The 27078-nt window shown below is 43.1% G+C and overlaps 1 protein-coding gene across 1 annotated transcript in view; it reads left to right on the forward strand.

Moving 5' to 3' along the window:
• Nucleotides 1-25426, forward strand: part of grin2db (glutamate receptor, ionotropic, N-methyl D-aspartate 2D, b) — a 51535-nt gene extending 26109 nt beyond the window's left edge. The window contains 12 exon segments of the mRNA XM_085178013.1: nucleotides 5792-5997; nucleotides 6611-6779; nucleotides 8125-8278; nucleotides 8738-8863; nucleotides 9756-9985; nucleotides 10340-10500; nucleotides 13968-14037; nucleotides 14128-14245; nucleotides 18118-18353; nucleotides 20461-22452; nucleotides 22454-23523; nucleotides 23525-25426. Coding sequence (XP_085034139.1) covers nucleotides 5792-5997; nucleotides 6611-6779; nucleotides 8125-8278; nucleotides 8738-8863; nucleotides 9756-9985; nucleotides 10340-10500; nucleotides 13968-14037; nucleotides 14128-14245; nucleotides 18118-18353; nucleotides 20461-22452; nucleotides 22454-23523; nucleotides 23525-23675 — 4683 coding nt within the window. The 3' untranslated portion in view covers nucleotides 23676-25426.
• Nucleotides 25427-27078: the final 1652 nt, after the last annotated feature.

Below are 27078 nucleotides of genomic sequence, written 5' to 3' on the forward strand. Positions count from 1 at the left end.
TGCACATGCATAAAGACACAAAAATCTCAGAACATTAATTCTGCGACTGGATTCAATTCTGCACAAATACAAACAGCAATGCACCAACATACGCTCACACACAACCACAAATACACACATTGGTGGTTCTCAGCCTCCTGCTGGTTTTAACAGCCCACCAGAGTCCAGTCTCAGCATGTCGTAACATGCTGACTCCTGCCATATCCCTCAAATCCCTTTCAATTAGAAGCTCCTGCGCTAGTCCTTTGACTCTGCAAACGCAGGGTGCGAAACTCGCCCACATACACACATGCTTAGAGCTCACATGCAGACATCTACGTATGTGCACACAAATGAGAGAGCATAGAGTATGCCTACACCCTTCTTGCACAATCCTTATTACACACACCCACACACACACCCTCAATAAGGATAAGACGCCTGCATCTGCCTATTATGCACATCCACGCTGTTGGCTCTCCCTGAATATTTAATGTTCTCTTTACAATGACTGCACCATTACCTAGAGCATGGGAGCACCCAGCTTAGCACACTGAAACACTGCAGACTAGTACTGAAGGTTGTCCAGTTTTTGCACGGCTTGTTTCGCATATGAGAAAAGCACAGAGATACAGATTACTAGAATGAACCTTTATTAATGACAATCAGAACTGCTAAAGAAGAAGGTTTGAGTTTAAAGTGGCTCCCAGTTCCCGAACTTATGAATATATTCAGCAATTTTAATTTTTTACGTTTTTTGGCTGGTCTTTTTCGGACATTTGCGCTTTTGCCTTTTGGGGTATGTGTCTTGTAGAAAGTAATGTGTTCTCCCATAAGCTTTGTCTGTTTTCTCTGCGTTTCCTGAGTGTGTTTTGATTGAATGTCTGCTGTGGAGCCTTGGTCGAAGTGCTGTCGAAATACAGTCATTGTTGTCACCGCCTCCTCTTCTCTGCCAGTGCTCGCATTATACAGACAGGAAGGCGGCACAAAGCTGTCAAACTTTACAGTACTGGCCTGCTAAAGCACTCACATTTTCATTTCTTATCTTTTTTTATGTGACTGTGTGTGTGTGTGCGTGTGTATGTGTGTGCGTTTAACGGCATATCTTCTTGTTTGTGCATGTGTTTACAGTTTCCATGTGCACTTTCTATTAGGTTGTGTCTTTTTCACTTGTCACGACACTTAGATGTGACTTTTATTGGGTGATCATGCCGGGAATTGTCAAGAGAGGCAGCTAGAGGAAGTTTCACAAATAAACTCACTGTTCCTGGGTGTGGTTCATCCTTGTGCTGCTTAAGAAGTGTGAATATCCCAGGCACCCAGGCAGAGGCATCCAGTCCATCCCGGCTGCATTGCTATAAATAATGCTAAGAGAAGGAGACAACGATGATACTAGTGAAAAGATGCTTGATAGACATTTTCAGGTCGATAGTGGACACAGAACAATCTGGTCTCATAGCTTCATGTAAGATTATCAAAACGATTTATATAAAAAAGATTTATCAAAAATAAAATGTTAGGGCCAGTTTTTTTTAAATTAAAAAAAAGTCAAATGAAAGCATAACTTTGGCTCCAGGCTGTTAAATGTCCAAGATGTTAAAGCTATGGATTTAAGCTCAGCACAGTTAGCCCCATCTCAGTAAAGCTCTCCTTCTATTTGAAACTTAATGGCACCTCTGATTGAAGTCAAGTTTTTAACCTTTTTCATATGGTGTTTTATTTATTCATTCATTTATTTTTGGAAGTCGGATCATGAGTAAAAAAATAAAAAATAAAAAATCCAGTCAGAGTTGAGGCTGGACATGTAACAAACCGATCGAAACCAGTCCTGTGAACTTGCTGCATCTGGCTAATTTATCAGAGCAAAGTTTGTATAACATCAGAAAGACACTATATCAACTGATAAATGACATCGTGAAGGGTGATACTGTTTAAGGGCGCCTTTTAAAATTTCCACTCAGTGTGTGAGTCTTCTGCTGTTTCACCACAAGTGTGAAAAGACAGGTGAAGTAAGGATAACATTACTTAAGTCGTCAACAAGCTTCCCAAGAAGAGTTAATCCATCAAAATGCTTTATTTGTGATTGCAAACTTGTTTAGTTTTAACACTAAGCCTTAGCATCATGTAGTGTACTCCTGGAACTGGATGCAAACCTTGGTTTTGTCTTTCCTCTGAAACACAGAAACAACATGTGCTTTGGACATCCTGATTTATAAATTAAGCACATTTTACTCTACTAAACAACTCTAACAAAACATGGACTTCGGCTGTGTAAACCATGATGTATTTAATAAGAGAATTTGTAAGGCAGATGCAGAGGGTGAGTGGAGATGGTCTGCAGGCAGTTAGCTGAGGAATGATGTTAATTAAATAAGTTAAAAGCACAGAGTTGCATCTAAGGCATTTTAAGACATGAAGGCTTTATTTTCAGGGGGGGAAATGAAATTTGTCATTTTAATGAACAGAGGTGAGTTTTGGCAGATTTAATCAATGCCAGGAGATGGATTTTAATTGCTTCATTCTACTCAGAACCATTACCATGAATAATGTTCTTATTTAGTTTAATGTCTGATTTGACATGATGTAAATTATTAGTACAAACATATGTGAGTAAGAGCTGCACCCTTTGCACAACCACAGATTGGCCACATGACAGTAAATATTAAAGGCTCGGTTTTCTAAAACAGAGTGAGTGAGCGCAGCATCCAGTATAAGTTATTAACAGTAAATATGATTACAGCCTTTCACAAAGTGCTACCTTTATGACCCCTTTAAGATTCAGTTTTTATTGAGACTGTCAAACAGATCTTCATTGTAGCTGCAATCATCTGGTGCCACTATTTTGTGTGGTTGCTGCATTGGATTGTTTTTTCTGTCTTTTTTTTCTATTTTTGTAATACAAGAATTTCAGAAAACAAGCAAGCCAACAAAAACTACAGATATAAGTGTTTTTAATAAACATGTCTCTGTTGAAGGGCTTTCTGAGATTCTTTGTTTTTATGCTCTGCCCTCTGGTTGTGATAGGTACTCTATTACTTCATACAAGCATACATACAGTTAGGTCCATAATTTGTTGGACAGAGATAACTTCTGTAAACCACAGCAGTGGATCCAGCCATCGATATGTGATGGAAGTGGAGACTTTGAGCTTTAATTCAAGGGGTTTTTGTGATGAACACTGGGCAGAGTGGACCCAATCGCAGGATTTAGAGTGGTGAACTGGAGTGCATTAATTAACAGTGAAATACCAGGGTGATACATACAGATAGTGATCATGACCTACTAATTTTATTCAGGTGTGTTGCAGCAGGGACACGTTTAAAAGTTTCAGGACACCAGCCCTCGAGGACTGGAGTTTGACACCCCTGATATAGAGGCTTCTGAGGACAACGCTGGGAGAGCGTTGCCCATAGTGAGACTCTGAAGCGAATGTTTGAAAGAGACATTCTGGTTTTTATTCCAGTCTATGTTTGGGTTATGGTGTCTCGACCAGGTGTGACTAACTTCGAGAGGAGTGAGAGGGGCCTCAAGAAGACAGACAAAGTTGTTTTGAGTTGTTGCCAGAGAGAATGAGATGATGATTTAAGATGATTTCTGCTGATTTCTGCTGGAAACATGAGCCTGGGTAGGGTTGAGCCATTTCGCTACTCGCTCGCCAGTATCCCTACTACTACTTGCGAGCGTGGTCTTTTGGGCGCACAGGACAGGCATAAATGAAATGTCCTTTCACTCCAAAATAAAGGCACTCGCCAGCTGAGAGCTGTTCTGCGAGGGAGAGTCGGCCCGCGCAAGTTGCACGGGTTGTTCCTCGTTGTCTTCACTAACGCTCCATTCCTGGTAGCAGGTGCGTTCAGCCAGAGGCAAACCGCAATGAGTCCCGTCCATGAACACAGACACAGAAAATCAAGCACAGAGAGAAACAGGAGGACTGAAGGGGCCATGACAGATTTACAAACATTTTGCATTAATTTTTTAGCAGTTACAGCCATTTTTATATAAAATGAATTGTTGACTGTTTTTAATACTTGGAAAAAAAAACAGTAGATTCTCAACATTTTTATCAAAACTCTATAGTAAGTGTTCACATAAAATAATATTTGTAGTACCACCTGTGCCTTTAGACACTTTTAAAATGAACTAGTCTCTTTCAATAGTAGTTCTCACAAACTGCTGAATGTAAAGGCACCATCTTGTTAAAACACAACTAGAGTTCAGCTTCTTGCTGTAAAAAAAATCTTTTTTTTTTTACAAACCTCTCTATCACATGTGCTCAACTGTTGACCTGCAGAAGAAGAACGCCATCTAAGTTACTGCTACTGTGCCGCGTGCATAATTGCGAGCATTTATTTTACAGGCTGTGTGAGTCTGCAGGTAAATATTATAAACTTCAGATAGCGTATTATTTCTTTCTTTTAAATTATTATTTTTTTAAATGGCATATTATTTCTAAGCCCCTCAGCCAATACTTATTTTTGACCGACATTTCACTATGATTTTTTGTTGTGTTTGTGTTTGTTTTTTAAATATTAAAGTGCTCTAAAAACCACTGCTGAGAATAGACATGCAGAAACTATTTTACTGTGAATTAGTCTGTGTGTGGAAATGTGACCATTTGGTCCTAAAACACTGCAGTCCGCTCTGCTCACTGTTAAAAACAATGTGGCTGTGTGTGTGTACCAATATGTGCACCTCAATGTGCGTAACTCGTACTGGGTACTCTTCCTCTGTGATCAAGTTACTGGGAATAATAATAATAATTTGCAGTGAATTATGCCTCAATGAATAGTCCCAATTTTTTTAATCAACACTTTAGTTAATACCAGCAGCAGCTTTTTAAACAGAAAATCTCAGCTGTAGCGCAGACCATTATTAAATCTCGTCTTAAACTTCATGAACAGTATTTTCTGAATGAGAAGTCCTTTCCATGCCCCTCCTCAAGCCAGCTAGACATCAGAGAGATATCTCGGGAAAGTCCAGGAAAGAAGCAAAGCAGACCGATAACTGGAAGTTAATAACAATTCATGATCTGACAGGAATGAAACTCGGCCGTGAATTTCGGAGAAAGGTACAGCCGCAGTCTTCAGTCAGACATTGAAAACTTCACAGTGCTACTGGGAAACATCCACAGGTGCATAAAACACAGCCTAACAGAAATACTCTGAATTTCTAATGCAGATTATATGCACATGGACACACATAAATTTATAAAGTAAATGGGAAAGAGAGTGAGTCTAACACAGTTCTCTGAAATATTTTGTTACTTGTTAAGGTTAATTCAACCCTCCTGGCCAATCAGAATCCAGACTTAATTTGAGATAACTCATGAATGAACTGGAATACTGCCATCTTACACCTCTTGCTTGTCTGCCAAGGTCACACATTTTTATCAGCCTTTCAACCAGATGCCCAGATACAAGATTAAAATCAGCCCTTGCTTCCAACTTTCTTGCAGATCGGTGAAAAAGACAACCCCAGAAATGGGCCTGAAAAAAACCTTAAAGATAGCAGCGGTTTGAGCCAAATTATCTTCTGAGATTAGTGAACATTTTGTTTCCAAAAATGGTTACACGAACTGATTCTGTTACACATTTGGAAAACGCTTGTTTGAATTACTTGAAACATTAATCCAAGTCAATTTAGCTTTTACTTTCCAACAAGTCTTGAGACAATGTGAATATGACCTGTCTAAGTTTTTTCTAATGCTTTTAATTCTATATGGAAAAGATTACGTGCTTATTTATCATTATAACTAAAGGTCTTATGCACTAGAGTACTGCACTTCCTCTAATGTTTCTCTTGTCTGTTCCCCTAGGTAGGCTGGTGGGAGAATGGCGTGCTGAGGTTACGCTACCCAGCCTGGTCCCGCTACGGGCCATTCCTTAAACCACCCGATGATGCCCAGCACCTGCGTGTTGTCACACTGGAAGAAAGGCCATTTGTCATTGTAGAGCTTGCAGACCCTGCATCTGGAACCTGCATCCGTGACTCAGTTCCCTGCAGACGACCCCTTAATGCCAGGTTTGAAAGCCTTGAAAGGAAGAGGGAGAAATGTAAAAGAAATAACTCATGTATTTTATTATGTATGTGATGTGATTATCTTTTCCATACCCTATTTTTGGACACTTTCATTTCAAAGATGGAGGTACTTTGGGAAAAGAAATAACGGAGGGTAATCTAATTGAAAGGAGTACTAGAGACCGCTTTATTTACTAGTGTTTGGAATGGAGTTCCTAAGCTCTCATGATGCCATCCAATTGAGGTGACATCAGTCACCTATCAAAACTGTGGTCTCTTCACTCCCTGGCCGTAATCAATAACAGACTGCTCTCCAGAGGATCAGTGGAATGACTCAGGGGTCTGGAATCAGATATGACCACAGTGGAGCTTTATGGTTCATCAGCTTCTGAAGGGATGACAGCACCTATCCTGCACAGGTCGATCAAACCTGTCAACAAGTGCTTGGCCACAGTACTCCATTTTTGTGACCATATCCAACTGTCTTCCTTTCCTTTCCTTTCCTTTCCTTTCCTTTCCTTTCCTTTCATTTCCTTGAAGATTTTTGCCTTTAAAGTTTTACTATGATTATTTTTTGCTATTATCTTTTACTCTCTGTGCTGTGTCTCTTTCATAGTGCCATCCATGAGGGTGTGGCTCCAATGAAGCAGTGCTGCAAGGGTTTCTGCATTGACATCCTCAAGAGATTGGCCAAAATTGTCGGCTTCACCTACGATCTTTACTTAGTGACCAATGGGAAACATGGGAAGAAAATTGATGGGGTTTGGAACGGCATGATTGGAGAGGCAAGTCTTTGTGAGTGTGTGTGTCTGTAAGCCCGTGGAAGCTCCCGGTTCTGCCTGTCTGCCTTTGTGAGCAATGTGTTCTCAATGTCGCTCCCGTATCACTTGTGCATGTGTGAAAAGGGTGTGTGTGTGTTTGTGCCTCTGCATATTTGAGTTGCATTTTCGGTGAAGTAGTAGCATTCCTCAGTGTGTGGTCTCGCGTCCTGGGTGACCAGTTAAACGCTAAGTGTCACATCAATCGCTGTGAGAGTTATGGCCACTTAACCACTGCTAGCAATCAGACAGCTGTCATTTATTACACACTGCAGCAGGCATGCACACACACACACACACATTTTAGGACCAAATGGAGAGAAAATAACTCACGCTTAAACAAATTAGAAGGACAAGCATAATGTGTAACACATGCAGTGAGCTCACTCTCCTACAAACGCATCCCGACAGTGTGTTATCTGCAGAGACACATCCTTAGTCACAAATGCGCACACACAAACACACACTCTGTCAGATACCCCCTAGCTGGTAGTCCTTGATATTTTCATGGTAATATAGTTCATGATCCACCATCAAGTAAAGATACAGAGATGCTGGCAAGAAAATGAAAAAAAAAAAAAGGCATGCACAGACAGACAGAAAAGCATGCACACATCCTCACACACCAGCCGAGATCGATACGGGAGCTGCTGTTTCATTGAAGCGCCCTGCTGTTTCTATCTTTGTCCCAGAGGGAACTTGCCAAACGCCAGTTGTCACAGGTTCCAAAACAGTTCCACTGCGCTCTCCTGCTCTATCATTTATAACTTGAGCCCGTCTGTCGAATCTATTTTTTACATGCAAAAGGGCAAGCGAATTTTGTTTTCTCAAACTAATGTCTGTCTTTTGATCAGATGTTCCAAAGCCTGCCATTCTTTGATCAGGTAATCCAGAGACTTGGCAAAGTTGAGAGGAGGGTGCTTTGCTTTCCACTTCGCTTCATTTTTCTGCTGATTTGCTCTGAAGAGCGAATGTGCCATGTCTAATGTAGATTAACATTTCACTCATACAATCAGCGGACACAGCGGTTTTCAGGTTTTTGCTAGATGGTGGCAGGGTTGAGAAGCGTCCTAGCTCATTTTGTATGCTAAAGGGATGCTGAAGAGACACGTGTTCAGTATTTGTACAAGACCGAGTTTCTCATGCAGGCAAATTTAATGATGTACAAAGGGTCAAGGTGTGACTTGTCAGCACCTTACCTGAAAACCTTCTGGACTGAAAAGGATGGGCTTTGTCTAGCTGTAACAGGTACATGATTTATTCATAATTACAGCTGATTTATTTCTTAGCGCTGCTCTTTGTCTCCCTTTAGGTGGTGTACAAGCGGGCGGATATGGCCATTGGCTCGCTGACTATCAATGAGGAGAGGTCAGAAGTTGTGGATTTCTCCGTGCCCTTTGTGGAGACGGGGATCAGTGTCATGGTCTCCCGTAGCAATGGGACTGTATCGCCATCAGCTTTCTTAGGTAAGAGGCTGTGTTTGTGGGCGGCGTGTAGCTGATGTACAGAATCTAATCTAATTGTGGAGCGCTGAGTTTGCATAAAACGCCCCAGCCTTTGGTTGCTAGTTCTTTACATCAAGATTAGCCATTAGTTTTTCTTAGGTTCACGTCTTCTTAACTTTTACTTTCACTCCGTCAGCAGACTCCAGGCTCCAGCGGGAGAACAGTGTTATGGGCCTATAGACTGCATTGAGATGATTGTAAAAAAAAAAAAAAAAAAGAAGAAGAAAGAGAAGAGAGGGTGTTTATGGGCTTTTGGAGAATATATTTGCTCCAGTGGTTTTTATTTCTCTGCATATATAGTCTCCATTATGGGCTAGATTTATGAAACATTCTTGTTTCTTATACTGATAATGACAGTTACGATAATTTAATAATGCAATAAGAGTACAAAAAAGTGCATGTTTTTGTTTTTTTCCACAGAGCCCTACAGTCCAGCGGTGTGGGTGATGATGTTTGTCATGTGCCTGACCGTCGTGGCTGTGACCGTCTTTATTTTTGAGTTCTTCAGCCCCGTAGGCTACAACCGCAGTCTCCAGACCGGCAAGAGTGAGTGATGAGTCCAAGCTGTCTGTGTTTTCCAGTGTGATTAATGCATCTCTGTGAAGTCCATCACTGTTGCCAAATGGATCAAAAGAACAAACATTAAACACACTCCTGGAAAACTGGTTCAAAAAAAAAATCTTAGTCACAATGATCTTATGAAAGCATCTGATTGTTTTTTTGTTTTTCGCTGTCTCGTTAGTTAGCTGTTACATTAGATGGGGAAAAATCGATGTGTATTTTGAATCAGCTGCCATGAATCTTTAGCTGTGAGTGTAGCAAAGAGGAAATTATACCTACAGTATACTGAACTCCTTCCAAGTATTCTCAATACCGAAGAAGCCATTTATTATTCAGCAGCATAGTTTGTACCCCTGTGATATTCAGTATGCCTGATGCCTTGGTCCAATACCCAGCCTGGCTCGCCTCTTTTACTGCATGATTGCTGTGTTCTACATAAATTTACTCCTCTGTCATCCTCCCATATATCCCTCTTACTCACTCTCGCCTCTCTTCTTCCTGCCTCCTTTATTCCCGCTGTGTAAAGGCAGGAGTGTTTGAGTCCTTTTGAATAGTGTTTTTGCACCAGGTGTTTTGTTTGATCGTGTAGCAGATGAATTGATATCTGCCATCTACGTAACGTATAGGCGCCACCTTATGAGGTTTGTTGTCAAAAGAAAATCTGCAAGGTTTCCTTTTTCATATGCTCTGAGGCTGTTTTTCATTCAGACGCGTGTAATTTGAGTCAGCCGCGTCATTTACAGATGCCTGTGAATACACTTGTGCTGAGTACCGGCTGGATTACTTCCTAGAAGTAAATATAGTGTTACAACTGCTCTTTTTAAACTGAAAGGTCTTCTTTTTAATTCCTTCTTTTCTTCCTTATCTTTCTGGACAGAGGCTGGAGGGTCTACTTTCACTATAGGAAAGTCTGTCTGGCTTTTGTGGGCCATTGTCTTTAACAACTCTGTGCCAGTGGAGAACCCAAGAGGAACCACAAGCAAGATCATGGTGCTGATTTGGGCCTTCTTTGCTGTCATTTTTCTGGCCTCCTACACTGCTAACCTGGCTGCCTTCATGATCCAGGAGGAGTACATTGACACAGTGTCAGGCCTCTCGGACAAGAAGGTACTTCATGGCTTGAATACTGATTAAGCAGAAAAAGCAGAAGGAGAATTAAAGTCTTAGAGTGAGCTAAATCCCATGCATTTGAATGTTAAATTGATTAAAGCGCAGGAATTTAGAAATGAATAAAATCTCATTTAACAGAACTCAATTACCACAGTTCTCGAATACTTAAAAGACAGTCCTAAATACTAATTTAAGTCCACAGACTGCTCTCTTTTCAAAGATTTGACTGCGCATGGAGTGTTGTAAGTTAGTCTGGAGAGTGGACAGAAATAGGTCAGACAGATTGGTGCACAGCCTGGTGTGTCTCATGCCCCTTCCGTCTCCCTCCCTCGTCTCCCTTTGCTCTGCTAGTTTCAGCATCCCGAGGAGCAGTACCCACCTCTGAAGTTTGGCACGGTGCCCAACGGTAGCACAGAAAAAAACATCCGCTCCAACTACCCAGACATGCACCAGTACATGGGAAAATACAACCAGAAAGGAGTGGAGGATGCCATACTGAACCTCAAAACCGGGTCTGTCTGCCATGAACCTTTACCTTTGTCTTACTCCACTCCTCTCCTTACTTACTCCTCTCTCTCACTCCTTCATCCATCCGTAACTGCCTATCTAAATAGAGTAGCAGGGACAGGGTAAAAGGAGGGGCGCAGCCTGTCCATCACAGGGTTAACGTGGAATGACACATCCACACCTGCAGCCAATTAAGAATCACTCACATACTTGTCTTTGGGCTGTAAAAGGAAACCAGAGTACCTTAAGAAAACCCGCACATGTGCAGATACCCCACTCAACAAGCAGACTGGAACCCAGAGCCTTCGTTTTGTGAAGTGACATCCACTGGGCCAACATGCCACCTGGTTTGCACATGTGCTCATTTTTGTAAAATGTCCTCAAATTTAACATAAAATTATTTGCCTAAGACTTTAAGGGGACAACAGATAAATCAATATATATTATTACATATCAAAGTAAGTATACAGTGCTCTGAAAAAGGTTTTGCCCGCTTTTTTTTCTTTTTGTATATTTGTCACACTACATATTTGAGATCATCAGACAAAGTTTAATATTGGGCAAAGACAACCCGAGTCGATGCAAAATTCAGTTTTTGAATAAAGATTTAATTTATTATGGAGAAAAAAGCGATTCAAACCTGCCTGAGCTTATGTGAAAAAGTAATTTCCCCCCTTGTTAAATTATAAAATAACTGTGACTAACCACATATTTAGAAAGCTGGATTGGATTTCACTAGCCACACCCAGGCCTGATTACTGCCAGACCTGTTGAATCAAGAAATCCTTTAAGTTGAGCCTCTCTGACAAAATGAGGTAGGCTGAAAGATCACGATTCAAAAAAGCAAAAAAGCACTGTGTCACAATCTAAAGAAACAGCTGGGAAACAAAGTCACTGACATCTATCAGTCTGTAAAGGATTGCACCACCATTTCTAACCACTGTAAACCACAGTGAGAGCCATTATCCACAAATGGAGAAAACCTGGATGGTGGTAAAGCTTCAATGGTGAAAAATGGCATCCGTGTGAGAGATCCCAGGAAAAACTACTGTTTGAAAAATATTCTGTGGACTGATGAAGAAAAAGTTAAACTTTCTGGAAGGCTTGTATCCTGTTACATCTGGTGTAAAACTAACACAGCATTTCATAAAAAAGAACATCACACCAACATTCAGGCATGGTGGTGGGAGTGTGATGGTCTGAGGCTGCTTTGCTGCTTCAGGACGACTTGCTGTCATTGAAGGAACCACAAAATCCTGAAGGAAAATATAAGGCTCCCTTCGTGCAATGAAGCTCAAGCACACTTAGATTATGCAGCAGGAGAATAATGGGAAATACACTAGCAAATCAACCTCTGAATACCTCAGAAAAAGGTTTTGTTGTGGCCCAGTCAAAGTCCAGACTTAAATCAGATTGAGATGCTTTGGCACAACCTTAAATCCTTCCAGTGTGGCTGAATGAAAACACTTCTATAAAGAAGAGTGGGCCAACATTCCTCCACAGTGAAGTGAAAGACTCGTTGCCAGTTACTGCAAACTCTTGATTGCAGTTCTTGCTGCCAAAGGTGGCACAACCAGTTATCAGGTTTAGGAGGCAATTACTTTTTCACACAGGGCCAGGTAGACTTGGATAGCTTTTTTCGATTAATAATTGAAAACCTCCATTATGTGTTTATTCAGGTTATCTTTGTCTAATGTGATATTCTGTTAAATATTGTCTAAAATTAAAATGAGTTGGATGCTCTGAAAGATTTAAATGTGCTAAATATGCAAAAAATAAGCAAAGATGAAGGGGGCAAATACTTGCCCGGTATACTTAACTTGATTTTTTCGATCTTTTTTACTGCACTTAGATTAAGCTTAGATATATATTATATCATGAAAATATTCTACTACATGGGATATTCAGCAGCTGTTGTTTATCTTTAAATCTCACCAAAACAGAAAAAAAGGCCAAATCAGTTTGTTTCCTCAAGACGATAAAAAAAAAAAACAAGCTTTTTTTCTCCAATTAGTGAAATCTTTTAGTTAATGTTACGTCAAGATCATGGAAAGCATGGAAGGCAGGAGACCAGCAGCGAGATCCTTTACAGAACAAAACAGGCATCGGTAGCCATGGATGATATTTATAATTCAGAATATCACAAGTGGCATGAAATGGAGGAGGTGGTTTGCAAAGTGGTTTGCAGAGAAAACAGCACTTCTGTGCAGGCTGAAGCATCTCAGATAGCGTGTCCCAAATTTGCCAGTGAGATGTGCAGCAGGCCAAACAGCTGTGCTATCAGCTGATGGGAGTTTGAGCTGGAGTCAGTGGCCTGCGTTTGCATAAATGCAGGTTCCTCCTTGACCTGGGAAGCTACAGCTGACATTCAACAAATCCGTGTGTTTGAAACGCCTCTGGCACGTTTGTTTGCGTCGGACGGAATGGAAATAATTGCAGCAATGAACGACAGCAGATATGACCCGCTGTCACTGTTTGCTCCGGGTTTTTAATGTTCTCCGTCTCACACCAGCAGGCCATCACACACAGCGGCATTCTTTTCAACTCCAGCTAACGTTTCACATCTTTTGTCACACTTCATGCTTTCCCGCAAAGATTCTCTCACCTTTACTCTTTCCCTTTCTCTCTCCACCTTTGCCGCTATCTCCACCCACCCACGCAGTGCAAACAGCATTTCCCTCTTCAGTTTCTAGTAGAATCTCTATCACCCGTCATGTGTTGGATAATCCCAGTTTACTTTATCCTAAGCTTCTGTCACCCCCCCTCCCCCATCAGCCCCCACTGAATCTTGCCTTGACACCGCAATTATAACTCAGTGTTAACATGCAAAAGAATGAGGAACACCTGCTTTTCTCCAGCAGCTTTCTCTTCTGCTCCTCGGTACTTATCTTTCCCTTCTCCTCTTCATCTGCCCTCCTATGTCGCCATGTCTTTTCTTTCTCCTCCTTTTTTTTGGTCCATTCTTTCCCCTCCCAGTGTGCTTTCTCAGTGTGTCTGTATTTAAACTTTATAATCCTCATCACTCTCTAGCTCTATCCCATGTCTTTTCCCCCCTGAAGTGTGTAAATCTCTCCCCCCTCTCTCTCACTCCCTGTCACAACGCTCTCCGCACCGTATAAATCCCCATCCTCCTCGTCCCCTCCGCCGCCTCCACCACCATCCCGCTCCCTCTTACCCACACATCTTTTCCTGATCTCTTCCTTATTTTATTCTCCTTGTGTTTTCACTCTTTCCGCTGAACCTGCTTTACTATTCCACTCTTCTTCCCTTTTCTTGTCATGATTTAACTTTTTATGCCCTCTCTATCATTCTGTGCGCCTGTCTGCTATATATTTTTGCACCCTAACTCTCTTCCCAGGTACATTGCGGCGCTATACCTTTATATCCCCTCTCTTGCCTCAGTCAGTCTCTCCATCCCTTTGCTCTGTCTCCCATTAAATGATGAATGAATTCTCCCTTCATCCCTTTACAGGAAACTGGATGCCTTTATTTATGACGCTGCAGTACTGAACTATATGGCTCGGAAGGACGAAGGTTGTAAGGTGAGGACTTTTTACTCACACGTATGTGCATGCGGCATGCATCCACCTCGGTGGTTTTCTCAAGTTCTGCTCGTTGTCCTCTCTTTCAAGGTGATGACCATAGGCTCGGGGAAGGTTTTTGCCACCACAGGCTACGGTATCGCCCTGCACAAAAACTCACGCTGGAAACGTCCTCTTGACCTGGCCCTGCTGCAGCTGGTGGGAGATGGTGAGGACTGTGAGGAGGGGAGGGGTTCAGATGAAAATAATTAGGACAATGCAGGAGCAAAGAGAAGGTTACAGTAAAAATGAAAAGGATAGAGAAACGAGCCACAGAGTAGCACAAGAGTGTGGGGTGGATGGAGGACCCAGGGGGTAGATGAATGAGAGGATGTGGAGTGGTGGACGGGGGGAGTGTAAGGTGTGTGGAGAGGCTGAAGGCTCTAAGGTGTTTTGATTGTGACACAGGGAATAAGAGTGTGTAGGAGAGGGCCGATGGCGCTTTTAAAGAGGTTTGCACATCTCTTTATTGGCCAGAGGAGAGGAGGAGAAACAACAGAGCAAGAAGAAAATTGTTTTGTTTGTTTGTTTCTTAGCAAAAATGACTTGATTGTGTTGATAAATGTCTGCCTCCCCCACTGTCTCGCTACTCTCGTACAAACCTGTCTGAATTTCTCTGGCTTTGCTTTTCCCCCTGTTTGAAAAGATACCAGAAAAAAAAAAAAGATTTACTTGTGTGAGTCACTGTTGTAAAAAAAAAAAAAGAAAGTCACAACTTGTGTGGTGGTGACAGATTTATACCTATTGCAGATTAGCTGAAACTGACATACAAAGTGAGGAAGTGTGGCAAAAAAGTGAAAAGAAACACCTGAAAATGCTCTGAATAGGAAAGTAAATCAAGGTATAAAAAACAACTATCATTAAATAGAGATGTTATTATTGCGCTTTGTCTACTTTACACACTCGTGATTAGCACATGAGAATCTGTTTTTAGTCGTCGGTACACTAATGCTTGATTGTCATTTTACACAGTCCGCCACACACGTTTATTGTCTCAGTCGGATGCCGCTTGTTTGGCTTTTTCTCGTGTTTTAAATCAGCTTTGCTTATGGCGTGGCGGACAAAGCCCTTTAGCTGTTTCTGGCATGCAGACGCTTTAGCTGCTTACACACTGATAATGCCAATTTGGTGCCAAGATCTATTAAATAAGACTGGCGTCTGGAGCTGAATAGCTGGACCTGGAAAAGGATGCGAGTGTGTGTGTGTTAGCTAGAAAAATAGGGAGCCCAGACAGCCTTGACATGCAGTGTTTGTCATTTCTTTTAATTCTTGATAGATTTCCTTGTCCTTGCTTATGTTCATTGTAGCACAAACCCTTAACAGCTGTGCACGCTGGATGGATCTAGTTACAGGGTGGTGTTGAATGCTGAGAATTGTAGTTGTAGGAAGGCATTATTGGAGTGGATTACTAAGGAAGAGGATTAGTTTGTTTGGATGCGGAGAGCAGCAGGGGGTGGGGTGGGGTGGGGGGCTCGCATTCAGCGTGCCCTCAAAGGCTGCATCTCAACAATCGCCCTGCGGCTCAAGGACTCAGCGTCGCACCTTCAGCGGGGCTAAGTCGTGTCACAGTGTTACATCATTATTGTACCATGCTGTGTTTGAGTGCTATCATTTTTTTTTACAACTGAATTAGAGGATAGCAGAGCACCCGAGATACTTTCCACTGCTTTCTCCAATGTGAGCGCATTGTTCTCCTTGTTGCCACCTCTTGTGATTCATACCACAGCTTTAAGTGCTGGTCCATTGATCTCACTACAACGTTTTTTCGTGATAAATCAAAACTGCTGAGTAACAAGATTTCCCTTTCCCCTTCTTATCAGATCCACTCCTGTATTTTGCATAGTATCATGATTTTGATTCTAATAATATATTATTCAGTGAGTAGATATTAAAAATGTGAGAAGCTGGGTTTTTAGCTCTTGGCTGGCAGATTTTTAATTTTTTTCCCCCCAGAAATCTTGCAATGAATGCAGAGAGGTTTGTCATGTTGCGATAAAAGCATGGGATTGTACGGGTCATGGTTTGCTGCTCAACAGCTGTGGAGCTCAGTGTCTCTGGACATGTCTGGCATCATGCCCCATCTGGCACAGTGCAAAATGCAAATGTACACTTGCACATTTACATATGCACACTCGCCCACACACTTAGACACACACACACAAATACAGTTTTCTCTTATTAAATAATGTCTTTGTGGTGCGCTGCCAGCTCCGTGTTTGCAGTGTCGTCAGCTCTACCTGACCTGACCTGCCAGAAACGACATAGGTAGAGTGTGGATTTGACACACCTGTCAGATTTGGCAGACCTGAGCTGGCTGTGACTTAGAGGCAGAGACAACCGCCATCATAAAGGTCTAAGGGAGAGAAGAAACATGCACATTGAAAAAAGAGTCCAATTCATGAGGGAGACGAAGAAGCACAAGATGAATCACTCGGAGTCAAATGGCAGCAGAGCCAGGAAATGAGAGCGAGAGATCGGAGAAAGCATTCAGCTGAGACTTGTGAAGTACAGGACACTTGTGGAACTACCTGTTTATCTGCACCCTCAAGCTAGATATTTGATGTTTCCAAATCGGGCTCCTGTTTGGACACACAACTGCCACTGAAGGTCAATAATTCCAATGTGAGAATTCCAATTCTCCACAGTGGGGACTACATTATAGAGTTAAAAACAGACATTGTGTCTAAAAAAGTGTGAGCATAAGATAAGACAGTGAGTTGTTACCTTAAACTGCCAGCGGGCTGCAGTAGCAGTGTGTCCATCTGTTGATGTAGCTGGAGGCTACGGCCTGTTGGCTGATGATGTTCTACAGGAGACACATTAACCAGTTCACACAGATGACTGCATCAGCTTCATCTAAGCTACGCGAGCAGGGCTAATGATGGCGCAAATGAAAAGGCAAAAGGTTGAGTTTTCGAAGAGAAGTGCAGTGTTATGACTAGATGTGTGACTTGTCAGCTTTTAAACTCTGCTCTTGCTTTTCATTTGAAATAGTTCAGAGTGCAGTGTGCAGTGAAGGCAACTTCATACCTGGTTATCGCAGCACTGCTCATCGGGCCGTTGTTATTAGTGTGACAGAAAGCTCTCATTATGACTTCTGTTAGTCATGATATAACTCTAACATGAATCATGCACCGCATCTTGTAAATGATCAGCACTATGGTTACATCAGTAACCCCTGCAGACAGTCACACATTTAGCCTGGAAACTCAGATTTGTTAAGAAAAGATATAGTTATGGGTAAAAAGTTGGTTCTCGGTAGGTTATTAGATGGGGATCTTAAAACCCCCTGAGCTTACCACCTGGGTGAGGATCCTGACCATCCCTCCAGCACAATTAACTGATTATGATCTTCTCTCCCCGTCTCTGCCACTTTCTATCAAATCTCTCTCTTCACATTTTTCCTCTTTTTCTCTCCTCTCATCCTCTTCAAGCTGAGGAGCGTTCCACTGTTTGTCATGATGACACAATCTCACACAGTCCTCCATCTCTGTTTTCCTTCTTGCAGCCCTCTCTAACTCTGTCTGTCTCATTCTCCCTGACACGTTCGTGGACGGAGAGAGAATGCCGTACCTTCTCTCTCTTTCTAAGGCTCCCTCATTACCTCTCTCACACTTTTCCATGCTCGCTCAACCTATCCAGCCATCTCACTGTGGCTCCTGGTCTCTCTTCTCTTCTCCTCATTTACTCTGGGTTACAATGTTGAGATTAGGTTGTCGATGCCATTTTGCTTCTCAGTGCTTCTTCATTGTTTTGGACCCTCTCTCCCTCTCCCTCCCCCTCTCTGTCTCAGTCCCCTTTCTCTTTGTTGTTTTGGACTCTGTTCTTTGTATTGCTGACCTCTGACCTTGAAGAGTCACCTTGGATAATGGGCAAAAAACAAGCCTACAGACCTGTACTTCAGTGCTTATCTATCTGTCTGTCGGTCTGTCTAACTCCTTAAACTAACTAAAATCCTATTGTCTCTTTCCCTTCATTCCCTCTACTTTCACCCGTTACCCCCCTTCTCTTCTATCCTTTATCCTCATCCTTCCCTTACAGATGAGATTGAGATGCTGGAGCGCCTCTGGCTGTCAGGTATCTGCCATAATGACAAAATTGAGGTGATGAGCAGTAAACTGGACATTGACAACATGGCTGGGGTCTTCTACATGCTGCTGGTGGCTATGGGCCTCAGCCTGCTGGTGTTTGCTTGGGAACACTTAGTGTACTGGAAGCTGCGCCACTGCATGGCCACTAGTTCTGGAAAATTGGACTTTCTCTTGGCAATCAGCAGGGTAAGTGTTTTCCCCTTCGTGTGTGGGGTTTTTTCTTAATGTGCAAACATGTTAAATTTCTTACTGTTTTGAAGACATTCTGGCTGTCAATGTGTTTTATGTCCATGTGTTGACGGCCATTTTCACCCTGAAAACCTCTTTTTGTGCTAAATCTGGCAACATGATGGTAGACAGAAGGCTGTGCTTGTCACCATCTGAACACACATGTGTAAGCATGATCCTGTGTGTGACCTTTCCTGTTACTAAGCGTGAGTGTTAGAAATTGTGAGCTTTGGGGTCATTTCAATTCCCCTCTGTCAATTCGGGAGATTAATTGAAATTCAATTCTGCTCACATACTGGATATCCTCTTCCTCTGACAGTGACCTTGACAGAAACAACCCACTCCATGTATGTAATTATTGTAGCTTCACTGACAAATTATCCATTTCCCACTACTGTGGTCTCAGTTTATGCATTTATGAATGCATTTTATTAACTGTGCAGCGCACAGCTGTTCTTATAAATAGTAATGAATGTAAAACTGAAAACGGCAAATTTGCATTTCTTTAAAACACCGTAAGTTTATGGATAGCTGTTTTATTCTTACGCCCTCCATTCTTATTCTGTTCTGCTCTTCCTCGCTCCTTCATTATCTTTAATGTAAGCTACATATACAGTAAAATACTGTGCCTTTTGTAACTTTGTAGCAGTCACTTTTAGGGGGTTTAGTCAAACAGTTTGCAATGTAAACTGCCATCTTTCTTGAGGTCCTCACCCACAGGAGCATTTTCAGGATTTTAGAGTAAAGCAGCAAAAGCAAATTAGAATATTTAATCAGAAATAAAATCAGTTTAGCAAATTGGCACAGAAAACATTGGGCATGATTTTCAGACTGCACCCCTGTGTGCTATTACAGATTTGCTAAGTGAAAAGTGATGATGCACAAGTTTTAAAATATAATTTTGTGTTAGATAATTGTTTTGCAAAATGTGGGAAAGAGTATTTAGACTTGTATTAATAAAAGTTATAATCCTACTTAAGTATCTTAATAGTGCTCAAGTTTTATAATCAAAATATATCGAAAGTACCGAAAGTAGTAAAGCTCATTATGTAGAATGGCACTTTTCAGATTACTACATATGTATCTATATATGTATTACTGGATCACATTTATTGATCATTTATGTGTGTATACATCTCACTGATTTTCCAACTGCTGATGATTTAATTGCTTATATATATGATTGAACTTACTTAATATGGCTGATGTAAAATTGCAATGATTTGAAAAATAATAAGAAACTAAAGGTTTAAAATAAATGATATGAACTACAAAGTATAATATTTTTATCCAAAATATAGTGGAGTAAAAGCAGAAAATAGCACAACATAGAAATAGTTAAGTACAATTACAATAAACCTTTAGTAAAGTAGTCAAATGTAGTCATTTCCATTCTGCCTGGATCTGTCCATGCTGTTATCCAGTGGTGTTGGGCATTATAAGATTAACAGCAAGTCAAGTGACATTGGAGGGGAGCTTTATTGCTATTATAGCGACATAATAAGACACTGAAAAGAAGCAATGTAAAAGTGGAATGCAGAGCGTGGATGTAAACGCTGAAGTGGGTTATGGGACAGGCTACCCTCAGGAGGCTTTTGTGACAGCCATGGTGGAGAAATGGAACGCTCACTTGATCAATAAGCTGCTAAGCTACCAGATGGTAGCTATTGGAATGTTAGCCAAGCTTTCTGGTGAAATTCACAGTTAACAGTTTAACATATTTTTGCGGTGTTGTGGCAAGCATGTTGGTATAATAAGAATTGAGAAATAGCTTATCTGGGTGTTGAATGGAATGCTAATTAGCCATGTGGAGGTGTGGCGTTTAATACCTGATTAAAGCATTGCTAATCTAGTGACAGCTTAAATGTTTAAAGATGCTTCAGGTGAGGAGGTATGAAACAAAACGTAAATTTAAAAAAACAGTTACATCCCTAATATACTTACATTTATTCCCTCTTCAAAGCAAGATTTAATTAATTATGTCCTGATTTTTATTTGGGAGAATACATTTGATTCTTTAGCCTTTTAAGTGACTAGTTTTGTATTTGTTCTCTCTTTGTCTTAGGGCATGTACAGCTGCTGTAGCTTTGAGGATGAAACGGCAACAAGTGGAGCTAAAAGTCTGCCAACGCATCACCACACAGCAATGGTTACAGTTCCGTCACAGTCACATGTTGTCTCAACGTCTTTGACCAACCCAGCAATTGCAATGGCGCAACAGCAGCAACAACCGCAACCGCAGCAACCGCAGCCCGTGTACAAAACACCTCTACCGGGCTCTCCTCCCACCGTGGTGCATTCTGGGACAGCACTGGGTCCAGCTAACACACCGATAGCTGGTGCACCCCTACCTTGCTCCACCTTCCTGCCACGACCAGACCGCAGACTGGCTGTGGTGGATCGTTGGAGGCTGCCCAAATCTGCTACAGCCACCAACCCAATGGCTGTAAGGGGGGGTATCAGTGACATGGGACCCTTTGCTCAGAAAGTCCCACCAAACTGGGCTTCCACTGCTGGAGGGGCTGGGGGACTTGATGGTTATAAGCGTTACTATGGTCCCATTGACCCTGAGGGACTGGGGCCCTGCATGGAGCAGCAGGCAGGGTCCCAGACCCCCAAGACTATGCCCAGGGGCCACCCTCAGCCCCCTCCAGCCAGTGTGGCCTTCTACTCAGAGAAGGGCATCGACCATGGGGTGGGGAAGAAGGTGGTAGGAGGTGGCAGCGGGGGTCAGGGGAAAGGGGCTGTTAAACCTCTGGGCACTCCCAGACTGCCTCCTAAGAGTCAGGCACCTCTACCTCCTACACCCCCGCTGCCACACCCCTCCCCCCCTCTCCCCTCATCCTTCTTGAGGAAACGAAGGCCCAAGAAGCCCAAAGAGTCCGGGGGGCCACTATATGAGAACATTCTGCCCCTAGGGCGGAGGGGAGGAGCACGAGATGGTGTGAGGGAGGGAGTAGGGAGGAGGGCACGCCCCCTCTCTCCCCCACTCTCACTTCCTGTACCGGTACCCCTCAGCCCCTCCTATACCCCTCCTTCTCCCTCTGCATCCTTGCACTATACATCCTCGTCCTCTTCGTCAACCACATCATCCACATCCACGTCGTCATCTGCCTCATCTTCTCGCTCCACCTCTCCTACTTACTCTTACAGCTCCTCCAGGAGCACACGGGACAGAACTGGAGGAATAGATGGAGAGGATGATGATGACGATGAGGAGCTGACAGAAGAGTCAAGCCTCCTCCTTGGGAGGGGAAGAGAGAGGGAGCGCTCAATCATCCGGCCTCGTTCTCTCAGTCACGGCCGCCTGCCACCACCCATACCCCCCAGGAAACCACGCACGTCCTGGGGTGACAGAGAAAGGGAACGAGGGAGAGAAAGAGGTGGGAGCCAACTGTCTCAGCTCCAAGAGTGGTGGGCAAGCTGGAGTGAGAGAGAGAGGAGTGGAGCAGGTGGAGATGCTGAGCGGCAAAAAAGGGAAAAGAAGAGAAGAAAAGAGAAGGAAAAGGAGAAGAAGAAAAAGAAAAAGAACAAAAAGAGGAAAAAGCGAGAAGAAAGGGAAAGAGAGCGAGAGAGAGAAAGGAAGCGTAGAAAAGTAAAAAAGAGGAAGAAGAAGGCCCTTAAAACAAAGAAAAGGAAGAAATCAACAGGGGGAAAGCGGTCTGAGACAGAGGAGGGTGATATAGACGCAGACAGGGAAGGAGAGGCAGAGGGAGAGAGGGAAGGAGGAATACAAGACTACTCTTCATTTTCTGCGCAGTATCGGAGCTCATTTGGGGAAAAGGGGCACGATTCATGGGAAGGAGATAGGGAGAGATGTAGAAGAGAAGGAGGAGATGAGGGCAATGACAGGGAAGAGGAGGACAGTGGAAGAAGCAGGGATAGGCGCCCTAAATCCTCACACTCTCATTCAAGGCATCGTACACCCAGTAAGCGCTATCCTAACCTGAACAAGCTCCCTGCGTCCGTCAAATTTTGGGTAAATGGAAGAGGAGGTGACTCTAATGCTCCTCCAATATCCCTCCATCCGCTTCTTCCATCCTCTAAGCGGCGAAAGAAGTGGGGGTATGGATAGAGATGATAGCGGCAGGCTTGGAGAACGGCGTCCTTTGTTAATGCGTTATGAAAAAGAGAAAGCACACACAAGAGAAGGGCTATCCTTCCATGAGTGGGACTCTGAAGACGACGATGACGATGATGAGGAGGAGGAGGAAGAGGAGGAGAGGGATAGAGTGAGGGAACGGGTGGAGGGCAGGGGAAGGAGGGCAGGTAGGGGGGCCGTCTCTGAGTCAGAGAGGGACAGGGCCAGGGCAGAGGACAGTTACTCAGATGAGGGCTCGTCGGGGGAGTTTGGCCGTTTTGAAAGATACTGGGAGGGAGGTTCAGGGGGAAGCGTCACTGGGATAGGGGGCATAGGAGGAGGAGGCTGGTTCTTTGGTACCTACCCCTCCAGAGAGAAAGGGGGCAGTGTCAACAGTCGAGATGATTCATTACTAGGAACTAGAGCAGAAGGCTGGATTGGAGCTGATTTCTGGGGATCGGGACCAGGTGTTGGTTGGGGTTCTGGGGGAGGGAGTGGGGGTTTGGGTTCGCAGTGGCCACCACCTCCAGCAGCCTTCCCTCCACCTCGACGATACTGGTCTATGGACAAAATTCCTGTGAAGGGTGAGAAAAAGTGGAAAAGTGGAGGAGGGAAGAACAAGGGACGATCTAGGGAAAGGGAGGAAGAAGCGCCACGGGCGACCATGTGTTCCTGTAGCCTTTACCCCCAACCCCATCCTTATCCACATCCCCACAGCCGCTCACACACCTCCCATTCCAAGAGAGGATCCACAGCACTTTCCCATAGCCAGGAAGAGCTTCTCCCCCACTGCCACAGCTTCAGCGGTGTCTCTCGTCCTAAGCCGCTGCCCCCCAAACCCGATTCCAGTCAGGCCAAATCAGGCAGCCAATCTAACCTCAGCCTTAGCACACAGCCCACAGACCATCCGCCTCAGCCCTCACCGTCACCACCACAGCAGCCGTCCATGTCTCCCACGTCCCTCCCGATGCCCATCCCACCTCCACCCTCCTCATCCTCTGTCTCGCCACCAGCAGGGGTAGGGATGGAAGGCCAGGCCCAAGGCTCCGGCTTCAGCCAGTGCCAAACTCCAATATCAGAGACTGCGCTCTGTGCCACAGCCACGGAGGTTCTACTCTCCCCACCTGCCACTCAAAGCCAAGAGCCTGTGCTCACGTCGAGGGTCGGCCCACTTCTCTAGCCTGGAGAGCGAGGTATGACAGGGGGAGAGGAGAGAGGGAGACGTGAGAGCGAGCACCACTGCTGTTGAGAACCGTGGTGCCATGGCAGCTGGAGCCAGGGATGACGTCGGAGATATGGCTGCCCAGGTGACCACAGGTAATCAATTAGCAACTACCACTGCTGGAGATGATACGGACAGTAGCTCTATTGTTAACACGAGCCAGTGTGAGAGCAACACTGCTGCCACCCGCTCCATCGTACGCGTTCTAGTGAGGGCGACAGTGAGACGCCATACCAGGGTGAGCTATGTGCGCCTGGATGGTTCCCACGATGATGATGAGAGTGAAGGCGAGGCTGCATCTCCGGGGACAGCAGCCCCAGAACTTCTTCTCTGCTCAGAAATGAGCTTTGTGATGTCATCTTCGGTTCTCCTCCCCTCCCCGAGTCACAACTGTGGATAACAGTAGTCTCCAACCTGTGAGTAATGATGTCATGTTTGTACACACACAAACACACACGCACGAACACACACATACACAGATAAAATGCTCAAAACGTCTCCCTCCCTCTGGCTTTGAGAACACACCTCGGTGGGATGAGGAAAGACCCACCTTCTCCAAAAAGATGCCAGAATAGTTGTCGTGTCTGGCTTCCTCTCCTGTCTGGCTTTTGGCTTTTGAACTGGACTGGAGGACTGCTTGTCATGTGTTGGAGAGACCACTCCTTCCTCTTCCCTTTTGTAAATCAGATGATATGAAAAGCAATGCAGTCACCTCTCTCATGCACTGTCTGCCTGATCACCTTTCACTGGGCAGTGAGGACAGTGCTACTTATTTGCCCTTTGACCTCATGACACCATCAGACCCATCTAGCTCTACCCCAGGACCATCTACGTGATGTCATGTTTTACTAGAAACCCTTTTAACCAATCAATGAGAAAAGGAACAACTTCTCCTCTTCCCTGTTGGAGCTTGTAATGCTTGAACACAGTTGAGTATCGACATATTTGAATAACAAACTGGAGATCAAAAAGAGAAATAACAATAAGAACAAAAAAGACATGTAGCAGATTTTCTTTCATGTCTGTCTTTTCTTTTCTTATTCAGACTTTTCTCCCCATGCCCTCTTTTTTATTCTATCAATATCTGATTGTGTTAGTGTTTTAATAAAGAGGAGGCTGGATGTGGCTAGTGTTGGAAGTGGGAATGATTCAACAGCTGTGCCAAATTTAAGTGAAGAGCTTTTAAGTAAAATTGGTTTGCAAGTTATCCGTCTTCACGGATGAAATCCCATTTTTTATTTCCACATGCAAACTGCGCATAATTCACCCTCATGGAAGTGGATCAAGAGGATGATTGGTGCAATATCTGTAATTGGCACTAGATGGCTGCATAATATTCAAATAAGCTTATGAGACAATTGTGCAGGAGGCAGGAGTTGGAAGCAGGAGTTGTAAGTACATGATACGGAGGAAAGGTTGTTTAGCTATAAACTTTATTACTTTTATGAAAGTGGCCAGTCAGGATTTATTCTGAGGAGCTGAGGAGAGTTAAAAAAAAAAGTGCAGTGCATTGGAAAAAGCTCTCTTAGGATGTGATTTTATGTTGCTACTCTATTGTACCTTGGCAGAGTTTGTAGGTGATGGATTATAAGAAGCACAATTCCTCATTATATTTTTTTTCAGACACGTGTGCCACACTTGTGCATGCACAATCTCCAGGTACCATATTTTGTTGGCGTAACTATTCACTTAATGTTGAAGTCATGTTGCTATAACGGAGAATAAAATCCACTGTAACCAGTGTTTAAGTACCACGACTGTGCTGAGGAAACTGCCTGCTGTGGCTGTTTCCTTTTGGCAAATAAGACTGAACGATATATATACTGTGAACGTTTTGAGGTGCACCTACACTAGCTGACACTTCACTGAATGCAGTCAGTGATAACTCGCGTTATCAAGATTATCAGATGACTGTTTGACTGTGAGCAATATTCCCACCTCCAATGTGACATGGATGCAATAGCACATCTTTTTGCATCGAACACATTCAAGTTTTATCTCTATTTTAAAATGTAAAAAATCAGAGGTTCCATTCGTTCAGTTATTTTCTTATTGGTAGGACAAATTTCATCTAACCTGGTCAGATACGATTGTGATCAGGTCTGTACGTCCAAAGCACCAGGCTGTAGCTGACCAGTATGACTATTTTAAAAATGTGTTTCAGAGAGGGTAGTGTTGTGTAGCATTGCACCTTCTGTGAGCTGTGCAAAAAGCCATCTACTGTGTAAACTGTGCCAATAATGCAGTGCTTAGACTCTGTATTTTCATAATCCACCTCATCTCTCACGCTAAGACCAGCCACAGCCCAGCTCTTCTTCTGTTGTAGTTGAATGTAGCTTTGACATGATGTAGCAAAAGAACACCTACTTTTAGACTTTGTAGCTTTTCGTTTTCTTTTTCTTTTTTTGGATGCTGTTGATAAGGGTTAGAAGGAGGGAGGGGGTTGACCTGCTATGTCATGGGCTGTGCGTTGTGTTTGTGCATGTCGTCACAGATCGAAGGGTTAGTCGACCTTCTTGTATCCCCCTTTTTAACTCCTTTGCCTTGCAGTGAGGCCAGACTGTACCTTTTATCTGCACATGGATTGCTTTTTTTCTAAGTCTGCGTGGGGCAATTTTTAAAAACAATCTGTCGCTGTTTTTAGAGAAATGCTTTTGCCGTTTCCCATTCTTTGGAAAGCCCCGGAATCATTGCATGTTTAGCTGAATGAAACCTCAAAGATTTGTGGTGGGAGGGTTGTGTAGTTCAGTTTTAGCTAATGCTTAGGACCCAGGACAGCCACCTTTCAGTGAGATAGCAAGCTCGCTCTACTCTGCACCCCAACAGTGGAAAACACGTCAACAGTGCGACTGCTTCCTGCACACTAGAACAAGGTTCTTTCCAACCAATCAACAGGGTTTAAACCTGGTATGTCATTGAGCATTATTGATTTCTATTGAGGCGCTAATACTTAAGTCTGTGACTGCATGAACAGAAGTGACTCTTAAAAACCCTCTGGCTTATTTTGTTTTACTTATTTTTATTTTATGCTGAGAAAAAAAAGAATATATTAAAAATATACTATGTTTTTGAGAATGTACCATGTTATACTGTGATTTAACTGAGATATTTTATTGTATTCAATTATCATTTGAATTCTATCATTTATCTATAAAGAAATATATATGTACAAATAAATATATACATATATATACATACAGGTATATATATATATTAGTTAAGTTTGGTATATTTGGAGGAAGTGTTAGATGAAATAGTTTTAAATGTTTTAGCTTTGTAGCGATTCTAGACACTGAAATCATTTTTGAATTTTGATTCCTCCTATATGACTGTGAAGACATTAGTGCCTGTGACAAAAAAGACAAGTAAAAGTCGAAACT

Source organism: Neolamprologus multifasciatus, chromosome 11 (genome assembly GCF_963576455.1).
Source record: "Neolamprologus multifasciatus chromosome 11, fNeoMul1.2, whole genome shotgun sequence".
Lineage (NCBI taxonomy): Eukaryota > Metazoa > Chordata > Actinopteri > Cichliformes > Cichlidae > Neolamprologus > Neolamprologus multifasciatus.